General features: G+C 54.5%; 1 protein-coding gene across 1 annotated transcript in view; it reads left to right on the top strand.

The window, feature by feature from the left end:
• TNXB (tenascin XB) overlaps positions 1–24,344 on the top strand; it is a 55,437-nt gene that overhangs the window by 24,684 nt on the left and 6,409 nt on the right. Inside the window, exons 24-46 of the mRNA XM_049792693.1 lie at positions 201–308; positions 1,387–1,541; positions 2,717–2,792; positions 3,786–4,076; positions 4,897–5,190; positions 6,031–6,324; positions 7,223–7,510; positions 8,547–8,848; positions 9,627–9,906; positions 10,727–11,020; positions 11,867–12,154; positions 13,047–13,340; positions 14,377–14,484; positions 15,446–15,736; positions 16,557–16,850; positions 17,697–17,984; positions 18,863–19,150; positions 19,681–19,968; positions 21,001–21,294; positions 21,635–21,807; positions 21,929–22,016; positions 22,284–22,571; positions 23,091–23,198. Of these exons, the coding sequence (XP_049648650.1) occupies positions 201–308; positions 1,387–1,541; positions 2,717–2,792; positions 3,786–4,076; positions 4,897–5,190; positions 6,031–6,324; positions 7,223–7,510; positions 8,547–8,848; positions 9,627–9,906; positions 10,727–11,020; positions 11,867–12,154; positions 13,047–13,340; positions 14,377–14,484; positions 15,446–15,736; positions 16,557–16,850; positions 17,697–17,984; positions 18,863–19,150; positions 19,681–19,968; positions 21,001–21,294; positions 21,635–21,807; positions 21,929–22,016; positions 22,284–22,571; positions 23,091–23,198 (5,472 nt within the window). The remainder of the gene's footprint in view (positions 1–200; positions 309–1,386; positions 1,542–2,716; positions 2,793–3,785; positions 4,077–4,896; positions 5,191–6,030; positions 6,325–7,222; positions 7,511–8,546; positions 8,849–9,626; positions 9,907–10,726; positions 11,021–11,866; positions 12,155–13,046; positions 13,341–14,376; positions 14,485–15,445; positions 15,737–16,556; positions 16,851–17,696; positions 17,985–18,862; positions 19,151–19,680; positions 19,969–21,000; positions 21,295–21,634; positions 21,808–21,928; positions 22,017–22,283; positions 22,572–23,090; positions 23,199–24,344) is intronic.

Genomic DNA, 24,344 nt, shown 5'->3' with positions numbered 1-24,344 from the left:
ATGGAAATGGGTGATGGGAGGGATGGAGGCCTGGGTGGCGGCATGGACAAAGAGCTGGAGAGATGGACGATTCCTTGGATAGTTGCCTGGATGGGTTGATGAGTGGAAGTTCAGCTAGATGGATGGAAAGGTGGATGGATGGATTGATGGATGCATGGAGGATGGATGTTTATGCCGGGTATGTGCCCTCTCTGTTGCAGCTGCAGCTGAGCCGGAGGAGGAACCACCATCCCAACCCATCCTGGGCGAGCTGACGGCCTCCCATGTCAGCCCCGACGCTGTTCAGCTGGAGTGGAGCGTCCCCGAGGGCACCTTTGACTCCTTCGTGGTGCAGTACAAGGATGCACAAGGCCAGCCCCAGGTGCTGCCCGTGGACGGAGGTTCCCGCACGGTGACGGTGCCTGGGCTGTCACCGTCGCGCCGCTACAAGTTCAACCTGTACGGGGTGTGGGGTCGGAAACGTCTGGGCCCCGTCTCCACTGACGCTGTCACAGGTGAGTGGGGCCATGTGAGCATCTGTGACCCTGGGGGTCCTGGGTTTGGAGTCTTGCAGGAGACTGGGCAGGGCCCATGGAAGATCCTTTGCTCACCTGGGAATTGGGAACTTCTCTTGGCGGACAGTATACTTGTTGGCTGGATGGTGGGATGGGTGCAGGCCGGGTTGAAGGTGGTAAGGGAGGAGGAGAGAAAGGGAAGCCTGGAGGGAGGGATTGTTGTGGTACGGGTCCTTCGATGAGTGTTTTGCTCGTTGGGTGAGGAGATGGCTGGAGGGAGGGATGGATGGATGGATGGATGATGGTGTGTGGTTGGTTAACAGGTTTATTGCATGGATAGATGATTGAACAGATGGTTGCCTGCGTAGGTGGCTGTTTTGATGGAAGGGTGTTGATAGCATGGTATGACAGAGGAATTAATTCAAGGATAGATGGATGGAATTGCGCAGGGAAAATGGCGACTGGATGGATGGAAGCATGGATGTTAGGATGGAGAAATGGAGGGCAGGAAGGTTGCATGGAGAGATAGGCAAAGGGATTGGTGGGTGCATGGAAGGAGTGATGAAGACATGGATGTGTTGGTGGATGATGACATGGGTGACCAAAATCCTGCCTCACTGAGTAGAAGAATGCATGCGTGGATGGTTGGAAGGCTGATGGGTAGAAGGGTGTTAAGGGTGGATGGAAGGACAGGTGGTTGGATGCTTGGGTGAACTGATAACTGCAAGGGAGATTTCTTGAACGTATGGGAGGATAGAGGAAAGGTTTGGTAGAAAAATGGATGGGTGGGTGGACAAAGGGTTGGATGGATGGATGGAGGACAAAAGGAATGACGAATGTTTGGATGGACCTCCGGATGTTTATGCCTGGTATTGTGCCCTCTCTGTTGCAGCTGCAGCGGAGCCAGAGGAGGAACCACCATCCCAGCCTATCCTGGGCGAGCTGACGGCCTCCCACGTCACCCCCGACGCTGTTCAGCTGGAGTGGAGCGTCCCCGAGGGCACCTTTGACTCCTTCGTGGTGCAGTACAAGGATGCACAAGGCCAGCCCCAGGTGCTGCCCGTGGACGGTGATTCCCGCACGGTGACGGTGCCTGAGCTGTCACCGTCGCGCCGCTACAAGTTCAACCTGTACGGGGTGTGGGGTCGGAAACGTCTGGGCCCCGTCTCCACTGACGCTGTCACAGGTGAGGCTGTCTGTGGGTCCCATGTCCCCTTTGGAACTGGGTTTGATGTGGGGCAGGAGCTGGGGCAGGGTCTGTCCTGGGTGTGTTTGGCGTCTTGTGAATTGGGAACATCTCTTGGGTGCTGCCTGTGTTGGAGGGATTGGAGTGCGCAAGCTTGGAGGGAGCCCTAAGAACGGGTCTTTGGAGGCTCACATGTGGCTTTGGACAGAAAACAAATGAGGGTTTGCACCTGCTCCAGCACCCGGGCTGCTCCGCTAAGGACCCCGATGGACCCAGGCATCCAGTCCTGTCCTCACTCCTCCCCCAGCCCTGGGGACCAAGGTGTACAGGGCATGCCCTCACCTCCTCCATTGGTGAGGGTGGCTTGTTGGATTGGCCACGGCTTGTGCAACAGGGGGTGGTGCTCACTCCCCTTCCCCCATTTGCTGAGGGGGACCCAGGCTTCCAGGGGACCCTTCCCCACCCCCACAATGGGATGGGTGGATGGATGGATCGAAGGTTGGGTAGATGGAAGGTTGGGTGAGTGTGTGGATGGAAGGTTGGACAGCAGGATATTTGGTTGGTTGAATGTGTGAATGGATAGATAGATGGTTGTATGGAAGGGTGTTTTGATGGCTTAACGGATAGGTGGATGGATGGGAGATTGGATGTATGGTTGGACGGCTGGCTGGTTGAATTGGTAGATGAGCTGGTGGAAGCATGGGTAGTTGGTGGGATTCCTGAATGGATTGAGTATGGATGACTTTGTAGAAGTTTCAGGGCTGGAATGGTGTTTTGGCTGTTTGGATGGAGGCACGATTGGGTGGATGGATGGAATTATAGATGGATGGATGGGTGGGTGGGTTGGTTGGATACATGAGTTGGTTGTATGACTGGTTGGTTGGAGGCTTAAATAAAGGGTTAAGTGTCTGTTTCATTGATGGGAGTAATGGATTGAAGGACTGACTGAAGGGAAAAGTTGTGTATTGTTGGATGGATAGATGAACGGACAAACAAATGGATTTTTTTGCTGGGCATTGTGCCCTCTCTGTTGCAGCTGCAGCTGAGCCAGAGGAGGAACCACCACAACCACCTCGCCTGGGCGAGCTCACGGCCTCCCATGTCACCCATGAGTCTGTCGAGCTGGAGTGGAGCGTCCCCGAGGGCACCTTTGACTCCTTCACGGTGCAGTACAAGGATGCACAAGGCCAGCCCCAGGTGCTGCCCGTGGACGGAGGCTCCCGCACGGTGACGGTGCCTGGGCTGTCACCGTCGCGCCGCTACAAGTTCAACCTGTACGGGGTGTGGGGTCGGAAACGTCTGGGCCCCGTCTCCACTGATACCGTCACCGGTGAGTGGGTCTGTGGGCCCCATCTGTGCCCCCTTGGTGCCCTGGGTATTGAGCAGGAAAGGAGCTGGGTCTGGGTCTGTCCTGATCCCCTGGCGCCTGGGGTGAACCGGGAACATCTCTTGGGTGCTGCCTGTGTTGGAAGGAAGGGAGCGTGCAAGACTGGAGGGAGGGAGGGAAAGGTGGATGGAAGGATGGATGGAAGGGTGGATGGGCAGGTGTCTAATTGCTTCCCTGAGGAGATGGATAGATGGAAGGATGGAAGCTTGGTTTAGTTCATCCACGAATGGATGGATGAATTGATAAAAGGACGGATGGATGGATGGGTGGATGGATTTAGTAGATAGCTGAACATCTGGATGAGTCTGGCTCTTTCAGGGATTGACAGGTGGTTCGGATGCTTGGAGGAACACGTGGTTAGATGGGAGTATGGAAGGATGGATGGATGGAGAGGTCCTGGCGGCCTTTGTTGGATGTCTGCCTGGTCAGAGAAGTGAGGGGTTTGATGGTATGATGGTTCAATGGAGGAACGGTTTCAAGGACCAATTGGGGGAGAAATTCTTATAGAAAGGGATGTAATGCAAATAGGGAGCAGTAGGGTTTTTTTGGTGGCATGGGCAGACGGATGTTTGGATGGTTTGATGGATGGAGAATTAGGTGAGTGTGTGGCTGGATGGTGAACTGGATGGTTGGTTGCATGGGTTGGATGGATGGGTTGGTGAGTGTATGGATGGATATGTGGATGTTTATGCCGGGCATTGTGCCCTGTGCGTTACAGGTGCAGCTGAGCCAGAGGAACCACCATCGCAGCCCATCCTGGGCGAGCTGACGGCCTCCCATGTAACTCCTGATTCAGTCCAGCTGGAGTGGAGCGTCCCCGAGGGCACCTTTGACTCCTTCACGGTGCAGTACAAGGATGCACAAGGCCAGCCCCAGGTGCTGCCCGTGGACGGAGGTTCCCGCACGGTGACGGTGCCTGGGCTGTCACCGTCGCGCCGCTACAAGTTCAACCTGTACGGGGTGTGGGGTCGGAAACGTCTGGGCCCCGTCTCCACTGACGTTGTCACCGGTGAGTGGGTCTGTGGGCCCCATCTGTGCCCCCTTGGTGCCCTGGGTATGGAGCAGAACAGGAGCTGGGGCCAGGCCTATCCTGATCCCCTGGCCCCTAGGGTGAATTGGGAACATCTCTTGGGTGCTGCCTGTGCTGGAGGGATGGGAGCGTGCAAGATTGGAGGGAGGGAGGGAAAGGTGGGTGGATGCATGGAGGGAGGGATGGATGGACGGTTGGGTGGGTGGGTGGTTAATAGGTTTATTGCATGGATAGATGATTGAAGAGGTGGTTGCCTGCGTGGGTTGGTGTTTTGATGGAATGGTGAGTGATAGGATTGTTGGATAGAGGAATTAATTCAAGGATAGATGGATGGAATCGCGCAGGGAAAATGGTGACTGGATGGATGGAAGCATGGATGTTAGGATGGAGAAATGGAGGGCAGGAAGGTTGCATGGAGAGATAGGCAAAGGGATTGGTGGGTGCATGGAAGGAGTGATGAAGACATGGATGTGTTGGTGGATGATGACATGGGTGACCAAAATCCTGCCTCACTGAGTAGAAGAATGCATGCGTGGATGGTTGGAAGGCTGATGGGTAGAAGGGTGTTAAGGGTGGATGGAAGGACAGGTGGTTGGATGCTTGGGTGAACTGATACCTGCAAGGGAGATTTCTTGAACGTATGGGAGGATAGAGGAAAGGATTGGTAGAAAAATGGAAGGGTGGATGGACAAATGGTTGGTTGGATGGATGGATGGATGGATGGATGGACAAAAGGAATGATGAATGTTTGGATGGACCTGTGGATGTTTATGCCGAGTATTGTGCCTCTCTGCTACAGCTGCAGCCGAGCCAGAGGAGGAACCACCATCCCAGCCCATCCTGGGCGAGCTGACGGCCTCACACATCAGCCCCAACTCCATCCAGCTGGAGTGGAGCGTCCCCGAGGGCACCTTTGACTCCTTCGCGGTGCAGTACAAGGATGCACAAGGCCAGCCCCAGGTGCTGCCCGTGGACGGTGATTCCCGCACGGTGACGGTGCCTGGGCTGTCACCGTCGCGCCGCTACAAGTTCAACCTGTACGGGGTGTGGGGTCGGAAACGTCTTGGCCCCGTCTCCACGGACACCGTCACAGGTGAGAACACCTGTAGGCGCCATTTATGTTCCCTTTGGGTGCTGGGTTTGGAATGTGGCAGGAACGGTTCCAGTGGGAACATCTCTTGGGTATTGACTGTTGCATAGATGTAGGTATGGGAGCAGGCAAGAGAGTGGGAGGGAGGGACAGATGGAAAGGTACGTGGAGGGATGACTGTGTGTCTGATGTTTGGGTGATGGTTTTTTTGAATGGATGCAAATAAGGATGGTGGGATGCGTCCATGGATGTGGGGTTGGATGGATGGATTCTTGTCCAGATGGATAGAAGAAGGTGGATGGGAAGATGTGTTTGGATGGATGTCTGGAAACATGAATGCACAGAAGGTGAAATTGCACGGATGACTGCTTGTGTGGAGAGATGGAGAGATGAATGGATGGTGGGGTGCATGAGGGAATGGTCCAGGAGATGGAAGTATGAATGCTGAGATGGATGGATGGATGGAAAGATGTAGAGATGGATGAATGATAGATGGACACATGAATGGCCACAGATTGGTGGAGGGATGAAGGCATTGCTAAGAAGCTGAGGGATAACTGGAGAGACTGGTGGGGTGGCAAAATGCTCTGCTAGTGGCTGGTTGGCTGGCTGAATGCATGCCCTGATGGATGGAAGATTGTTCATGGAAATGGGTGATGGGAGGGATGGAGGCCTGGGTGGCGGCATGGACAAAGAGCTGGAGAGATGGACGATTCCTTGGATAGTTGCCTGGATGGGTTGATGAGTGGAAGTTCAGCTAGATGGATGGAAAGGTGGATGGATGGATTGATGGATGCATGGAGGATGGATGTTTATGCCGGGTATGTGCCCTCTCTGTTGCAGCTGCAGCTGAGCCGGAGGAGGAACCACCATCCCAACCCATCCTGGGCGAGCTGACGGCCTCCCATGTCAGCCCCGACGCTGTTCAGCTGGAGTGGAGCGTCCCCGAGGGCACCTTTGACTCCTTCGTGGTGCAGTACAAGGATGCACAAGGCCAGCCCCAGGTGCTGCCCGTGGACGGAGGTTCCCGCACGGTGACGGTGCCTGGGCTGTCACCGTCGCGCCGCTACAAGTTCAACCTGTACGGGGTGTGGGGTCGGAAACGTCTGGGCCCCGTCTCCACTGACGCTGTCACAGGTGAGTGGGGCCATGTGAGCATCTGTGACCCTGGGGGTCCTGGGTTTGGAGTCTTGCAGGAGACTGGGCAGGGCCCATGGAAGATCCTTTGCTCACCTGGGAATTGGGAACTTCTCTTGGCGGACAGTATACTTGTTGGCTGGATGGTGGGATGGGTGCAGGCCGGGTTGAAGGTGGTAAGGGAGGAGGAGAGAAAGGGAAGCCTGGAGGGAGGGATTGTTGTGGTACGGGTCCTTCGATGAGTGTTTTGCTCGTTGGGTGAGGAGATGGCTGGAGGGAGGGATGGATGGATGGATGGATGATGGTGTGTGGTTGGTTAACAGGTTTATTGCATGGATAGATGATTGAACAGATGGTTGCCTGCGTAGGTGGCTGTTTTGATGGAAGGGTGTTGATAGCATGGTATGACAGAGGAATTAATTCAAGGATAGATGGATGGAATTGCGCAGGGAAAATGGCGACTGGATGGATGGAAGCATGGATGTTAGGATGGAGAAATGGAGGGCAGGAAGGTTGCATGGAGAGATAGGCAAAGGGATTGGTGGGTGCATGGAAGGAGTGATGAAGACATGGATGTGTTGGTGGATGATGACATGGGTGACCAAAATCCTGCCTCACTGAGTAGAAGAATGCATGCGTGGATGGTTGGAAGGCTGATGGGTAGAAGGGTGTTAAGGGTGGATGGAAGGACAGGTGGTTGGATGCTTGGGTGAACTGATAACTGCAAGGGAGATTTCTTGAACGTATGGGAGGATAGAGGAAAGGTTTGGTAGAAAAATGGATGGGTGGGTGGACAAAGGGTTGGATGGATGGATGGAGGACAAAAGGAATGACGAATGTTTGGATGGACCTCCGGATGTTTATGCCTGGTATTGTGCCCTCTCTGTTGCAGCTGCAGCGGAGCCAGAGGAGGAACCACCATCCCAGCCTATCCTGGGCGAGCTGACGGCCTCCCACGTCACCCCCGACGCTGTTCAGCTGGAGTGGAGCGTCCCCGAGGGCACCTTTGACTCCTTCGTGGTGCAGTACAAGGATGCACAAGGCCAGCCCCAGGTGCTGCCCGTGGACGGTGATTCCCGCACGGTGACGGTGCCTGAGCTGTCACCGTCGCGCCGCTACAAGTTCAACCTGTACGGGGTGTGGGGTCGGAAACGTCTGGGCCCCGTCTCCACTGACGCTGTCACAGGTGAGGCTGTCTGTGGGTCCCATGTCCCCTTTGGAACTGGGTTTGATGTGGGGCAGGAGCTGGGGCAGGGTCTGTCCTGGGTGTGTTTGGCGTCTTGTGAATTGGGAACATCTCTTGGGTGCTGCCTGTGTTGGAGGGATTGGAGTGCGCAAGCTTGGAGGGAGCCCTAAGAACGGGTCTTTGGAGGCTCACATGTGGCTTTGGACAGAAAACAAATGAGGGTTTGCACCTGCTCCAGCACCCGGGCTGCTCCGCTAAGGACCCCGATGGACCCAGGCATCCAGTCCTGTCCTCACTCCTCCCCCAGCCCTGGGGACCAAGGTGTACAGGGCATGCCCTCACCTCCTCCATTGGTGAGGGTGGCTTGTTGGATTGGCCACGGCTTGTGCAACAGGGGGTGGTGCTCACTCCCCTTCCCCCATTTGCTGAGGGGGACCCAGGCTTCCAGGGGACCCTTCCCCACCCCCACAATGGGATGGGTGGATGGATGGATCGAAGGTTGGGTAGATGGAAGGTTGGGTGAGTGTGTGGATGGAAGGTTGGACAGCAGGATATTTGGTTGGTTGAATGTGTGAATGGATAGATAGATGGTTGTATGGAAGGGTGTTTTGATGGCTTAACGGATAGGTGGATGGATGGGAGATTGGATGTATGGTTGGACGGCTGGCTGGTTGAATTGGTAGATGAGCTGGTGGAAGCATGGGTAGTTGGTGGGATTCCTGAATGGATTGAGTATGGATGACTTTGTAGAAGTTTCAGGGCTGGAATGGTGTTTTGGCTGTTTGGATGGAGGCACGATTGGGTGGATGGATGGAATTATAGATGGATGGATGGGTGGGTGGGTTGGTTGGATACATGAGTTGGTTGTATGACTGGTTGGTTGGAGGCTTAAATAAAGGGTTAAGTGTCTGTTTCATTGATGGGAGTAATGGATTGAAGGACTGACTGAAGGGAAAAGTTGTGTATTGTTGGATGGATAGATGAACGGACAAACAAATGGATTTTTTTGCTGGGCATTGTGCCCTCTCTGTTGCAGCTGCAGCTGAGCCAGAGGAGGAACCACCACAACCACCTCGCCTGGGCGAGCTCACGGCCTCCCATGTCACCCATGAGTCTGTCGAGCTGGAGTGGAGCGTCCCCGAGGGCACCTTTGACTCCTTCACGGTGCAGTACAAGGATGCACAAGGCCAGCCCCAGGTGCTGCCCGTGGACGGAGGCTCCCGCACGGTGACGGTGCCTGGGCTGTCACCGTCGCGCCGCTACAAGTTCAACCTGTACGGGGTGTGGGGTCGGAAACGTCTGGGCCCCGTCTCCACTGATACCGTCACCGGTGAGTGGGTCTGTGGGCCCCATCTGTGCCCCCTTGGTGCCCTGGGTATTGAGCAGGAAAGGAGCTGGGTCTGGGTCTGTCCTGATCCCCTGGCGCCTGGGGTGAACCGGGAACATCTCTTGGGTGCTGCCTGTGTTGGAAGGAAGGGAGCGTGCAAGACTGGAGGGAGGGAGGGAAAGGTGGATGGAAGGATGGATGGAAGGATGGATGGGCAGGTGTCTAATTGCTTCCCTGAGGAGATGGATAGATGGAAGGATGGAAGCTTGGTTTAGTTCATCCACGAATGGATGGATGAATTGATAAAAGGACGGATGGATGGATGGGTGGATGGATTTAGTAGATAGCTGAACATCTGGATGAGTCTGGCTCTTTCAGGGATTGACAGGTGGTTCGGATGCTTGGAGGAACACGTGGTTAGATGGGAGTATGGAAGGATGGATGGATGGAGAGGTCCTGGCGGCCTTTGTTGGATGTCTGCCTGGTCAGAGAAGTGAGGGGTTTGATGGTATGATGGTTCAATGGAGGAACGGTTTCAAGGACCAATTGGGGGAGAAATTCTTATAGAAAGGGATGTAATGCAAATAGGGAGCAGTAGGGTTTTTTTGGTGGCATGGGCAGACGGATGTTTGGATGGTTTGATGGATGGAGAATTAGGTGAGTGTGTGGCTGGATGGTGAACTGGATGGTTGGTTGCATGGGTTGGATGGATGGGTTGGTGAGTGTATGGATGGATATGTGGATGTTTATGCCGGGCATTGTGCCCTGTGCGTTACAGGTGCAGCTGAGCCAGAGGAACCACCATCGCAGCCCATCCTGGGCGAGCTGACGGCCTCCCATGTAACTCCTGATTCAGTCCAGCTGGAGTGGAGCGTCCCCGAGGGCACCTTTGACTCCTTCACGGTGCAGTACAAGGATGCACAAGGCCAGCCCCAGGTGCTGCCCGTGGACGGAGGTTCCCGCACGGTGACGGTGCCTGGGCTGTCACCGTCGCGCCGCTACAAGTTCAACCTGTACGGGGTGTGGGGTCGGAAACGTCTGGGCCCCGTCTCCACTGACGTTGTCACCGGTGAGTGGGTCTGTGGGCCCCATCTGTGCCCCCTTGGTGCCCTGGGTATGGAGCAGAACAGGAGCTGGGGCCAGGCCTATCCTGATCCCCTGGCCCCTAGGGTGAATTGGGAACATCTCTTGGGTGCTGCCTGTGCTGGAGGGATGGGAGCGTGCAAGATTGGAGGGAGGGAGGGAAAGGTGGGTGGATGCATGGAGGGAGGGATGGATGGACGGTTGGGTGGGTGGGTGGTTAATAGGTTTATTGCATGGATAGATGATTGAAGAGGTGGTTGCCTGCGTGGGTTGGTGTTTTGATGGAATGGTGAGTGATAGGATTGTTGGATAGAGGAATTAATTCAAGGATAGATGGATGGAATCGCGCAGGGAAAATGGTGACTGGATGGATGGAAGCATGGATGTTAGGATGGAGAAATGGAGGGCAGGAAGGTTGCATGGAGAGATAGGCAAAGGGATTGGTGGGTGCATGGAAGGAGTGATGAAGACATGGATGTGTTGGTGGATGATGACATGGGTGACCAAAATCCTGCCTCACTGAGTAGAAGAATGCATGCGTGGATGGTTGGAAGGCTGATGGGTAGAAGGGTGTTAAGGGTGGATGGAAGGACAGGTGGTTGGATGCTTGGGTGAACTGATACCTGCAAGGGAGATTTCTTGAACGTATGGGAGGATAGAGGAAAGGATTGGTAGAAAAATGGAAGGGTGGATGGACAAATGGTTGGTTGGATGGATGGATGGATGGATGGATGGACAAAAGGAATGATGAATGTTTGGATGGACCTGTGGATGTTTATGCCGAGTATTGTGCCTCTCTGCTACAGCTGCAGCCGAGCCAGAGGAGGAACCACCATCCCAGCCCATCCTGGGCGAGCTGACGGCCTCACACATCAGCCCCAACTCCATCCAGCTGGAGTGGAGCGTCCCCGAGGGCACCTTTGACTCCTTCGCGGTGCAGTACAAGGATGCACAAGGCCAGCCCCAGGTGCTGCCCGTGGACGGTGATTCCCGCACGGTGACGGTGCCTGGGCTGTCACCGTCGCGCCGCTACAAGTTCAACCTGTACGGGGTGTGGGGTCGGAAACGTCTTGGCCCCGTCTCCACGGACACCGTCACAGGTGAGAACACCTGTAGGCGCCATTTATGTTCCCTTTGGGTGCTGGGTTTGGAATGTGGCAGGAACGGTTCCAGTGGGAACATCTCTTGGGTATTGACTGTTGCATAGATGTAGGTATGGGAGCAGGCAAGAGAGTGGGAGGGAGGGACAGATGGAAAGGTACGTGGAGGGATGACTGTGTGTCTGATGTTTGGGTGATGGTTTTTTTGAATGGATGCAAATAAGGATGGTGGGATGCGTCCATGGATGTGGGGTTGGATGGATGGATTCTTGTCCAGATGGATAGAAGAAGGTGGATGGGAAGATGTGTTTGGATGGATGTCTGGAAACATGAATGCACAGAAGGTGAAATTGCACGGATGACTGCTTGTGTGGAGAGATGGAGAGATGAATGGATGGTGGGGTGCATGAGGGAATGGTCCAGGAGATGGAAGTATGAATGCTGAGATGGATGGATGGATGGAAAGATGTAGAGATGGATGAATGATAGATGGACACATGAATGGCCACAGATTGGTGGAGGGATGAAGGCATTGCTAAGAAGCTGAGGGATAACTGGAGAGACTGGTGGGGTGGCAAAATGCTCTGCTAGTGGCTGGTTGGCTGGCTGAATGCATGCCCTGATGGATGGAAGATTGTTCATGGAAATGGGTGATGGGAGGGATGGAGGCCTGGGTGGCGGCATGGACAAAGAGCTGGAGAGATGGACGATTCCTTGGATAGTTGCCTGGATGGGTTGATGAGTGGAAGTTCAGCTAGATGGATGGAAAGGTGGATGGATGGATTGATGGATGCATGGAGGATGGATGTTTATGCCGGGTATGTGCCCTCTCTGTTGCAGCTGCAGCTGAGCCGGAGGAGGAACCACCATCCCAACCCATCCTGGGCGAGCTGACGGCCTCCCATGTCAGCCCCGACGCTGTTCAGCTGGAGTGGAGCGTCCCCGAGGGCACCTTTGACTCCTTCGTGGTGCAGTACAAGGATGCACAAGGCCAGCCCCAGGTGCTGCCCGTGGACGGAGGTTCCCGCACGGTGACGGTGCCTGGGCTGTCACCGTCGCGCCGCTACAAGTTCAACCTGTACGGGGTGTGGGGTCGGAAACGTCTGGGCCCCGTCTCCACTGACGCTGTCACAGGTGAGTGGGGCCATGTGAGCATCTGTGACCCTGGGGGTCCTGGGTTTGGAGTCTTGCAGGAGACTGGGCAGGGCCCATGGAAGATCCTTTGCTCACCTGGGAATTGGGAACTTCTCTTGGCGGACAGTATACTTGTTGGCTGGATGGTGGGATGGGTGCAGGCCGGGTTGAAGGTGGTAAGGGAGGAGGAGAGAAAGGGAAGCCTGGAGGGAGGGATTGTTGTGGTACGGGTCCTTCGATGAGTGTTTTGCTCGTTGGGTGAGGAGATGGCTGGAGGGAGGGATGGATGGATGGATGGATGATGGTGTGTGGTTGGTTAACAGGTTTATTGCATGGATAGATGATTGAACAGATGGTTGCCTGCGTAGGTGGCTGTTTTGATGGAAGGGTGTTGATAGCATGGTATGACAGAGGAATTAATTCAAGGATAGATGGATGGAATTGCGCAGGGAAAATGGCGACTGGATGGATGGAAGCATGGATGTTAGGATGGAGAAATGGAGGGCAGGAAGGTTGCATGGAGAGATAGGCAAAGGGATTGGTGGGTGCATGGAAGGAGTGATGAAGACATGGATGTGTTGGTGGATGATGACATGGGTGACCAAAATCCTGCCTCACTGAGTAGAAGAATGCATGCGTGGATGGTTGGAAGGCTGATGGGTAGAAGGGTGTTAAGGGTGGATGGAAGGACAGGTGGTTGGATGCTTGGGTGAACTGATAACTGCAAGGGAGATTTCTTGAACGTATGGGAGGATAGAGGAAAGGTTTGGTAGAAAAATGGATGGGTGGGTGGACAAAGGGTTGGATGGATGGATGGAGGACAAAAGGAATGACGAATGTTTGGATGGACCTCCGGATGTTTATGCCTGGTATTGTGCCCTCTCTGTTGCAGCTGCAGCGGAGCCAGAGGAGGAACCACCATCCCAGCCTATCCTGGGCGAGCTGACGGCCTCCCACGTCACCCCCGACGCTGTTCAGCTGGAGTGGAGCGTCCCCGAGGGCACCTTTGACTCCTTCGTGGTGCAGTACAAGGATGCACAAGGCCAGCCCCAGGTGCTGCCCGTGGACGGTGATTCCCGCACGGTGACGGTGCCTGAGCTGTCACCGTCGCGCCGCTACAAGTTCAACCTGTACGGGGTGTGGGGTCGGAAACGTCTGGGCCCCGTCTCCACTGACGCTGTCACAGGTGAGGCTGTCTGTGGGTCCCATGTCCCCTTTGGAACTGGGTTTGATGTGGGGCAGGAGCTGGGGCAGGGTCTGTCCTGGGTGTGTTTGGCGTCTTGTGAATTGGGAACATCTCTTGGGTGCTGCCTGTGTTGGAGGGATTGGAGTGCGCAAGCTTGGAGGGAGCCCTAAGAACGGGTCTTTGGAGGCTCACATGTGGCTTTGGACAGAAAACAAATGAGGGTTTGCACCTGCTCCAGCACCCGGGCTGCTCCGCTAAGGACCCCGATGGACCCAGGCATCCAGTCCTGTCCTCACTCCTCCCCCAGCCCTGGGGACCAAGGTGTACAGGGCATGCCCTCACCTCCTCCATTGGTGAGGGTGGCTTGTTGGATTGGCCACGGCTTGTGCAACAGGGGGTGGTGCTCACTCCCCTTCCCCCATTTGCTGAGGGGGACCCAGGCTTCCAGGGGACCCTTCCCCACCCCCACAATGGGATGGGTGGATGGATGGATCGAAGGTTGGGTAGATGGAAGGTTGGGTGAGTGTGTGGATGGAAGGTTGGACAGCAGGATATTTGGTTGGTTGAATGTGTGAATGGATAGATAGATGGTTGTATGGAAGGGTGTTTTGATGGCTTAACGGATAGGTGGATGGATGGGAGATTGGATGTATGGTTGGACGGCTGGCTGGTTGAATTGGTAGATGAGCTGGTGGAAGCATGGGTAGTTGGTGGGATTCCTGAATGGATTGAGTATGGATGACTTTGTAGAAGTTTCAGGGCTGGAATGGTGTTTTGGCTGTTTGGATGGAGGCACGATTGGGTGGATGGATGGAATTATAGATGGATGGATGGGTGGGTGGGTTGGTTGGATACATGAGTTGGTTGTATGACTGGTTGGTTGGAGGCTTAAATAAAGGGTTAAGTGTCTGTTTCATTGATGGGAGTAATGGATTGAAGGACTGACTGAAGGGAAAAGTTGTGTATTGTTGGATGGATAGATGAACGGACAAACAAATGGATTTTTTTGCTGGGCATTGTGCCCTCTCTGTTGCAGCTGCAGCTGAGCCAGAGGAGGAACCACCACAACCACCTCGCCTGGGCGAGCTCACGGCCTCCCATGTCACCCATGAGTCTGTCGAGCTGGAGTGGAGCGTCCCCGAGGGCACCTTTGACTCCTTCACGGTGCAGTACAAGGATGCACAAGGCCAGCCCCAGGTGCTGCCCGTGGACGGAGGCTCCCGCACGGTGACGGTGCCTGGGCTGTCACCGTCGCGCCGCTACAAGTTCAACCTGTACGGGGTGTGGGGTCGGAAACGTCTGGGCCCCGTCTCCACTGATACCGTCACCGGTGAGTGGGTCTGTGGGCCCCATCTGTGCCCCCTTGGTGCCCTGGGTATTGAGCAGGAAAGGAGCTGGGTCTGGGTCTGTCCTGATCCCCTGGCGCCTGGGGTGAACCGGGAACATCTCTTGGGTGCTGCCTGTGTTGGAAGGAAGGGAGCGTGCAAGATTGGAGAGAGGGAGGGAAAGGTGGATGGAAGGATAGATGGAAGGATGGATGGGCAGGTGTCTAATTGCTTCCCTGAGGAGATGGATAGATGGAAGGATGGAAGCTTGGTTTAGTTCATCCACGAATGGATGGATGAATTGATAAAAGGACGGATGGATGGATGGGTGGATGGATTTAGTAGATAGCTGAACATCTGGATGAGTCTGGCTCTTTCAGGGATTGACAGGTGGTTCGGATGCTTGGAGGAACACGTGGTTAGATGGGAGTATGGAAGGATGGATGGATGGAGAGGTCCTGGCGGCCTTTGTTGGATGTCTGCCTGGTCAGAGAAGTGAGGGGTTTGATGGTATGATGGTTCAATGGAGGAACGGTTTCAAGGACCAATTGGGGGAGAAATTCTTATAGAAAGGGATGTAATGCAAATAGGGAGCAGTAGGGTTTTTTTGGTGGCATGGGCAGACGGATGTTTGGATGGTTTGATGGATGGAGAATTAGGTGAGTGTGTGGCTGGATGGTGAACTGGATGGTTGGTTGCATGGGTTGGATGGATGGGTTGGTGAGTGTATGGATGGATATGTGGATGTTTATGCCGGGCATTGTGCCCTGTGCGTTACAGGTGCAGCTGAGCCAGAGGAACCACCATCGCAGCCCATCCTGGGCGAGCTGACGGCCTCCCATGTAACTCCTGATTCAGTCCAGCTGGAGTGGAGCGTCCCCGAGGGCACCTTTGACTCCTTCACGGTGCAGTACAAGGATGCACAAGGCCAGCCCCAGGTGCTGCCCGTGGACGGAGGTTCCCGCACGGTGACGGTGCCTGGGCTGTCACCGTCGCGCCGCTACAAGTTCAACCTGTACGGGGTGTGGGGTCGGAAACGTCTGGGCCCCGTCTCCACTGACGTTGTCACCGGTGAGTGGGTCTGTGGGCCCCATCTGTGCCCCCTTGGTGCCCTGGGTATGGAGCAGAACAGGAGCTGGGGCCAGGCCTATCCTGATCCCCTGGCCCCTAGGGTGAACTGGGAACATCTCTTGGGTGCTGCCTGTGCTGGAGGGATGGGAGCGTGCAAGATTGGAGGGAGGGAGGGAAAGGTGGGTGGATGCATGGAGGGAGGGATGGATGGACGGTTGGGTGGGTGGGTGGTTAATAGGTTTATTGCATGGATAGATGATTGAAGAGATGGTTGCCTGCGTGGGTTGGTGTTTTGATGGAATGGTGAGTGATAGGATTGTTGGATAGAGGAATTAATTCAAGGATAGATGGATGGAATCGCGCAGGGAAAATGGTGACTGGATGGATGGAAGCATGGATGTTAGGATGGAGAAATGGAGGGCAGGAAGGTTGCATGGAGAGATAGGCAAAGGGATTGGTGGGTGCATGGAAGGAGTGATGAAGACATGGATGTGTTGGTGGATGATGACATGGGTGACCAAAATCCTGCCTCACTGAGTAGAAGAATGCATGCGTGGATGGTTGGAAGGCTGATGGGTAGAAGGGTGTTAAGGGTGGATGGAAGGACAGGTGGTTGGATGCTTGGGTGAACTGATACCTGCAAGGGAGATTTCTTGAACGTATGGGAGGATAGAGGAAAGGATTGGTAGAAAAATGGAAGGGTGGATGGACAAATGGTTGGTTGGATGGATGGATGGATGGATGGATGGACAAAAGGAATGATGAATGTTTGGATGGACCTGTGGATGTTTATGCCGAGTATTGTGCCTCTCTGCTACAGCTGCAGCCGAGCCAGAGGAGGAACCACCATCCCAGCCCATCCTGGGCGAGCTGACGGCCTCACACATCAGCCCCAACTCCATCCAGCTGGAGTGGAGCGTCCCCGAGGGCACCTTTGACTCCTTCGCGGTGCAGTACAAGGATGCACAAGGCCAGCCCCAGGTGCTGCCCGTGGACGGTGATTCCCGCACGGTGACGGTGCCTGGGCTGTCACCGTCGCGCCGCTACAAGTTCAACCTGTACGGGGTGTGGGGTCGGAAACGTCTTGGCCCCGTCTCCACGGACACCGTCACAGGTGAGAACACCTGTAGGCGCCATTTATGTTCCCTTTGGGTGCTGGGTTTGGAATGTGGCAGGAACGGTTCCAGTGGGAACATCTCTTGGGTATTGACTGTTGCATAGATGTAGGTATGGGAGCAGGCAAGAGAGTGGGAGGGAGGGACAGATGGAAAGGTACGTGGAGGGATGACTGTGTGTCTGATGTTTGGGTGATGGTTTTTTTGAATGGATGCAAATAAGGATGGTGGGATGCGTCCATGGATGTGGGGTTGGATGGATGGATTCTTGTCCAGATGGATAGAAGAAGGTGGATGGGAAGATGTGTTTGGATGGATGTCTGGAAACATGAATGCACAGAAGGTGAAATTGCACGGATGACTGCTTGTGTGGAGAGATGGAGAGATGAATGGATGGTGGGGTGCATGAGGGAATGGTCCAGGAGATGGAAGTATGAATGCTGAGATGGATGGATGGATGGAAAGATGTAGAGATGGATGAATGATAGATGGACACATGAATGGCCACAGATTGGTGGAGGGATGAAGGCATTGCTAAGAAGCTGAGGGATAACTGGAGAGACTGGTGGGGTGGCAAAATGCTCTGCTAGTGGCTGGTTGGCTGGCTGAATGCATGCCCTGATGGATGGAAGATTGTTCATGGAAATGGGTGATGGGAGGGATGGAGGCCTGGGTGGCGGCATGGACAAAGAGCTGGAGAGATGGACGATTCCTTGGATAGTTGCCTGGATGGGTTGATGAGTGGAAGTTCAGCTAGATGGATGGAAAGGTGGATGGATGGATTGATGGATGCATGGAGGATGGATGTTTATGCCGGGTATGTGCCCTCTCTGTTGCAGCTGCAGCTGAGCCGGAGGAGGAACCACCATCCCAACCCATCCTGGGCGAGCTGACGGCCTCCCATGTCAGCCCCGACGCTGTTCAGCTGGAGTGGAGCGTCCCCGAGGGCACCTTTGACTCCTTCGTGGTGCAGTACAAGGATGCACAAGGCCAGCCCCAGGTGCTGCCCGTGGACGGTGATTCCCGCACAGTGACGGTGCCTGGGCTGTCACCGTCGCGCCGCTACAAGTTCAACCTGTACGGGGTGTGGGGTCGGAAACGTCTCGGCCCTATCTCTACCGACACCATCACAGGTGAGGGTATCTGTGGGCTCCATTTATGTTCCCTTTGGGTGCTGGGTTTGGAATGTGGCAGGAACAGGTCCATGGGGGACATCTCTTGGGTATTGACTGTTGCATAGACATAGGTATGGGTGCAGGCAAGAGAGTGAGAGGGAGGGATGGATAGATGGACAGATGGATGTATGGATAAGTAGGTGGAGGGATAGCTGTGTGTCTGATGGTTGGGTGATGGGTTCTTTGAATGGATGCAAATAAGGATGTTTGTGTGTGTGGATCGATGTTTGGATGCAGGGTTGGATGGATGGATGGTTTCTTGTCCAGATAATAGAAGAAGGTGTGTGGGAAGATGAGTGGTTGGATGGATGTCTGGAAACATGAATGCACAGAAGGTGAAATACATGGATGACTGCTTGTGTGGAGAGATGGAGAGATGAATGGGTGGAGGGGTGCATGAATGAATGGTCCAGGAGATGGAAGTATGAATGTTGAGATGTATGGATGGATGAATGGATGCATGGATGATGGATGGATGTATGGAGAGATCAACACGTGAGTGGCTACAAGGATTGGTGGAGGGATGAATGCATTGCTAATAAGCCAAGGGATAACTGGAGAGACTGGTGGGGTGGCAAAAGGCTCTGCTGGTGGTTGGTTGGCTGACTGAATGCATGCCCTGATGTATCGAAGATTGTTCATGCAAATGGGTGATGGGAGGGATGGAGGCCTGGGTGGCGGCATGGACAAAGAACTGGAGAGATGAATGGTTGGTTGGATTGGATGATGGGTAGACGATCAGCTAGATGGATGGATGGATGGATGGATGGATGGATGTTTGCAGGGCTGTGTGGTAACTTATGCCGGGCATTGTGCTCTCTCTGTTGCAGCTGCAGCCGAGCCAGAGGAGGAACCACCATCCCAGCCCATCCTGGGCGAGCTCACGGTCTCCCATGTGAGCCCCGACTCTGTTCATCTGGAGTGGAGCGTCCCTGAGGGCACCTTTGACTCCTTCGTGGTGCAGTACAAGGATGCACAAGGCCAGCCCCAGGTGCTGCCCGTGGACGGAGGTTCCCGCACGGTGACGGTGCCTGGGCTGTCACCGTCGCGCCGCTACAAGTTCAACGTGTACGGGGTGTGGGGTCGGAAACGTCTGGGCCCCGTCTCAACTGACACCGTCACAGGTAAGGACATCTGTGCACTCCATGTGGACCATGGGTTTCAATTTGTGCAGGAGTTTGGGCACACACATTTTTGGATGATTGACTTGTTGGATTGATGGATCGATGGGTGCAATAAAAATTTGATCATTGGATTGAAGGATGGGTGGCTCCTTGGTTGATTAGTTGATGGATATGTGTATGGATTGATGGAGATATGGATGGATGGATGGATGGATGGATAGTTGGTTGGTTGGATGATTGTGTGTGGTTTATGGAGTGGATGTGTGATTGGATGATTTTGTAGACACGTGGCTGGGTGGGTAGATGGTGAGGTGGTTGGTTGTATGTCTTGATTGGAGGAATAAAGGAGCTTCTCATTATTTAGATGTTGGAATGGAAGTGTTGATTCAAGAACTGCTGGATGGATGAAGGTGCATGAGGAGATGACTGATTTTGACAGATGGAAGGATAGAGAGACGGATGGGTGGGTTGGTGGAGGGACATATGGGATATTTATCCTGGGCATTGTGCCCTGTGTGTTGCAGCTGCAGCTGAGCCAGAGGAGGAACCACCACAATCACCTCGCCTGGGCGAGCTCACGGCCTCCCATGTCACCCCTGACTCAGTCCAGCTGGAGTGGAGCATCCCCGAGGGCACCTTTGACTCCTTCACGGTGCAGTACAAGGATGCACAAGGCCAGCCCCAGGTGCTGCCCGTGGACGGAGGTTCCCGCACGGTGACGGTGCCTGGGCTGTCACCGTCGCGCCGCTACAAGTTCAACCTGTACGGGGTGTGGGGTCGGAAACGTCTGGGCCCCGTCTCCACTGACACCGTCACCTGTGAGTGGGTCTGTGGGCCCCATCTGTGCCCCCTTGGTGCCCTGGGTATTGAGCAGGAAAGGAGCTGGGTCTGGGTCTGTCCTGATCCCCTGGCGCCTGGGGTGAACTGGGAACATCTCTTGGGTGCTGCCTGTGTTGGAGGGAAGGGAGCGTGCAAGATTGGAGGGAGGGAGGGAAAGGTGGATGGATGGATGGATTGTGAGATGGGCCCCTACTACGAGAAAGATGCTGGGGTGCTGGAGCGTGACCATAGAAGGGCAACAAAGATGGTGAAGGGTCTAGAGTACACGTCCTGCGAGGAGCTGCTGAGGGAAATGGGATTGTTGTTTAGCCTGGAGAAAAGGAAGTAAAGGGGAGACTGAATTGTTCTTTACAACTACCTAAATGGAGGTTGTATTCAGGGTGGTATCCTTCTCCTTTCCCAAGTTAGAAGTGGTAGGACAAGATGAAATGGCCTCAAGTTGCACCATGGGAGGTTTAGATTGGGCATCAGGAAAAATTTCTTCAGTGAAAAGGTTACCATGCACTGGAACAAGCTGCTCAGGAAGGGGTTGAGTCACCTTCTCTGGAGGTATTGAAAAGAAATGTAGAGGTGACGCTTCAGGTCCTGGTTTAGTGGTGGACTTGGCAGTGTTAGGTTTGTGGCTAGACTCGATGATCTTAAAGGTGTTTTCCAACCTTGATGATTCTGTGATTTTTATGGCTGAATATGTGTTTGGTTTGTGGACTGGATGTGTGAGTGGATGGTTGTGTGGACCGATATTTGGGTGGAAGGATGGAATGGTAGCTGGATGACTCGATGGTGGATTGTTGATTGGAAGACCGTATATTTGGAGAAACAAAGGAGTGTCTGGTTGGTTGGATGGTTGAGTGGAGGTATGGATTCAAGGACTGATGCATAGAGAAAGGTGCATGGGAAGAGAGGAGATCTGATGGATGGAAGGATAGACAAACAGACTGGTGGATGGATGGGTGGATGAAAGAATGAACACATAGATGTTTATGCTGGGCATTGTGTCCTCTTTGTTGCAGCTGCAGCCAAACCAGAGGAGGAACCACCATCCCCGCCTCGCCTCGGCAAGCTCACGGCCTCCCATGTCAGCCCCGACTCTGTTCATCTGGAGTGGAGCGTCCCCGAGGGCACCTTTGACTCCTTCGTGGTGCAGTACAAGGATGCACAAGGCCAGCCCCAGGTGCTGCCCGTGGACGGTGGTTCCCGCACGGTGACGGTGCCTGGGCTGTCACCGTCGCGCCGCTACAAGTTCAACCTGTACGGGGTGTGGGGTTGGAAACGTCTGGGCCCTGTCTCCACTGATGTTGTCACAGGTGAGTTCGGCTGTTGGACCATCCATGCACCCCATGGGTTGCTGGGTTTTGAGTGTTCAAGAGCTTGGGTATGGCCCATGGAAGACACTTGGCTCATCTTGAAATGGGAACTTCTCTTTGGGGGTGTTGCTTGATGGCTGGATGGTGGGACGGGTGCAGGCAGGGCTGAAGGCAGTAAGGGAGGGGGAGAGAAAGGCAAGCCTGGAGAGAGGGAGTACTGTGGTAGGGGTTCTTGGATGAGTGTGTGGCTGTTTGTGTGAAGAGATGGATATATGGTTGGATGAATCTTTGGAGGGAGGTGTGGAGGTTTACGCCGGGCGTTGTGCCCTGTGTGTTGCAGCTGCAGCTGAGCCGGAGGAGGAACCACCACAATCACCTCAACTAGGCGAGATCACGGCCTCCCATGTCACCCCTGACTCAGTCCAGCTGGAGTGGAGCATCCCTGAGGGCACCTTTGACTCCTTCACGGTGCAGTACAAGGATGCACAAGGCCAGCCCCAGGTGCTGCCCGTGGACGGAGGTTCCCGCACGGTGACGGTGCCTGGGCTGTCACCGTCGCGCCGCTACAAGTTCAACCTGTACGGGGTGTGGGGTCAGAAGCTTCTGGGCCCCATCTCTACTGACGCTGTCACAGGTGAGGGTACCTGTGGGCTCCAGCTATGTCCCCTTTGGAACTGGGTTTGATGTTGGGCAGGAGCTGGGGAAGGATCTGCCCTGGATGTGTTTGGCCTCTTGTGAAACAGGAACACCTCTTGGATCCTGCCTGGGTTGCAGAGATGGGAGTGTGCAAGATTGGAGGGAGGGAGGGAGAGATTATTGGATGCATGGATGGATGGATGGAAGCATAGGTGGGCAGAGGATGGATGGATGGATGATATTGATAGATAACTGATTACATAAAAGATGGAGGGAGCATTGGGTGGATGAACGTTTGTTTTCTTGTTGGATGGGTGGATGAATGGATGTTCCTCTCTGCATTGCACCCCTAGCTCCCGAAGAAGAGAAGCCACCATCTCAGCCCCGCCTGGGCGAACTCACAGCCTCCCACGTCACTCCTGACTCCATCCAGCTGGAGTGGAGCGTCCCCGAGGGCACCTTTGACTCCTTCACGGTGCAGTACAGGGATGCACAAGGCCAGCCTGAGTCGCTGCTCGTGGACGGTGGTTCCCGCACAGTGACTGTGGCTGGGCTGTCACCGTCGCGCCGCTACAATTTCTACCTATATGGCCTGTTAGGGCAGAAACCTGTGGGTCCCATCTCCCTTGATACCATTACAGGTGAGGGAGTGTGCTGGATGCATCCTTGTCGCCCTTGGGCTCTGGGTTTGGAGTTTGTCAGGAGGTTGGGCTGGGCCCACTGAAGATCCTTGGCTCATCTGGCAAATGGGAATATCTCTTGGGGGCTGACTGGAGGATGGATGGAGGGATGGGAGCACACAAACTTGGAGGGATGGAGGGATAGGTTAATAGAAGAATGTTGGATGGTTGGATGGATGGAAGGTTGGGTGGGTGGACAGATGGATGGAGGAAGGAAGGGATGGATGGATGGGAGCATGCAAGGTTGAAGGGATTGGACGATATTGATGGATGGATGGTTTATAGGTTGGATGAATGGACACAGTTGGATGGAGGCAGGGTGGGATGGATGGATTGATGGATGGGTGGTTAAATGGACAGATAAAAGCACATTAAGGATGAATGGATTGTTAGAGGAATGTTTGGTTGATTGTTGAACAGCTGGCTGGCTGGCTGGTTGGATTTATGTTTATGCCCTGCATTGTGTCCTCTCCATTGCAGCCCCAGCTCCAAAAAAGGAGAAGCCACCATCCCAGCCCCGCCTTGGCGAGCTGACAGCCCCTCATGTCACCCCCAACTCCGTCCAGCTGGAGTGGAGCATCCCCGAGGGCACCTTTGACTCCTTCACGGTGCAGTACAAGGATGCACAAGGCCAGCCCCAGGTGCTGCCCGTTGATGGAGGTTCCCGCACGGTGACGGTGCCTGGGCTGTCACCATCGCGCCGCTACAAGTTCAACCTGTACGGGGTGTGGGGTCGGAAACATCTGGGCCCTGTCTCCACTGAGGCTGTCACAGGCAAGGACGTCTGTGGACCATTTCTGTGTCCCCTTTGGGTGCTTGTTTTGGGGTGGTGGCAGGTGGTTGGGCAGGGCTTACGCTGGTCCCTTGGGTCTTGTGGGAACTGGGAACATCCCTTGGGTGCTAACAAGGGTGTGGGTGATGGGCTGAGTGCATGTAAGTTTGGAGGATTGGGTGGGTGGATAGATGGATGGATGGATGGATGGATGGAAGTTGCTTCTATGCTTTTGTGGCTATTTGGATGACTGGCTGGATCCTTGGCTGGCTGGATCCATGGACCTGTGAGAAATTGGAACAAATTCTTGCCACTACATGCAGGATCAATGGAAGGATGTGAGCATGAAGGTTGGAGGGATAGAGGGACAGACTGATGGATGTGTGGAGAATGGATGGACTGAAGGTTGGTTGGCTGGACAGATGGATAGACAATAGAGGGTTGTATGGATGATTGGATGGATGGAAGGATGGATGGACAGTTGGGTAGACTCATGTAGTCAGGGACAGAGGAACATGTGAGTAGATGGAAGGGAACATGGCTGGGTGGGCAATGTCTGGAGGAGTTGCAGCGTGGGGGGATATATGTTGACTAGGTTGTTGGATGGATGGAAGGTTGGATGGATGGATGGTTGGATGGATAGGCAGTTTTATGGATGGAGGGTTGGTTGGATGGTTGGAAAGATGGATGGGTGGTTTGATGGAGGGAGACATGGTTGGATGGAAAGATGGTTGGATGGTTGGATGGATGGTTGCACAGTTGGACGTATGGAGGGATGGTTGGATGGGTGGGTGGATGGTTGCTGGCTGGACAGTTGGATGGTCGGTTTGATGGTCATTGGATGGCTGATGGTTGGATGCTTGATTCTTGATAGCTGGATGGTTTTACAGTTGATGGTTGGACAGTTAATGGTTGGATGGCTAGACAGTTGCTGGCTGGACACCTGGATGGCTGGTTGGAGC

The sequence above is a fragment of the Accipiter gentilis genome, chromosome 36 (genome assembly GCF_929443795.1).
Source record: "Accipiter gentilis chromosome 36, bAccGen1.1, whole genome shotgun sequence".
NCBI lineage: Eukaryota > Metazoa > Chordata > Aves > Accipitriformes > Accipitridae > Astur > Astur gentilis.
The sequence above is the reverse complement of the archived record's forward strand: the minus strand, read 5'-3'. Positions and strand labels throughout refer to the sequence as shown.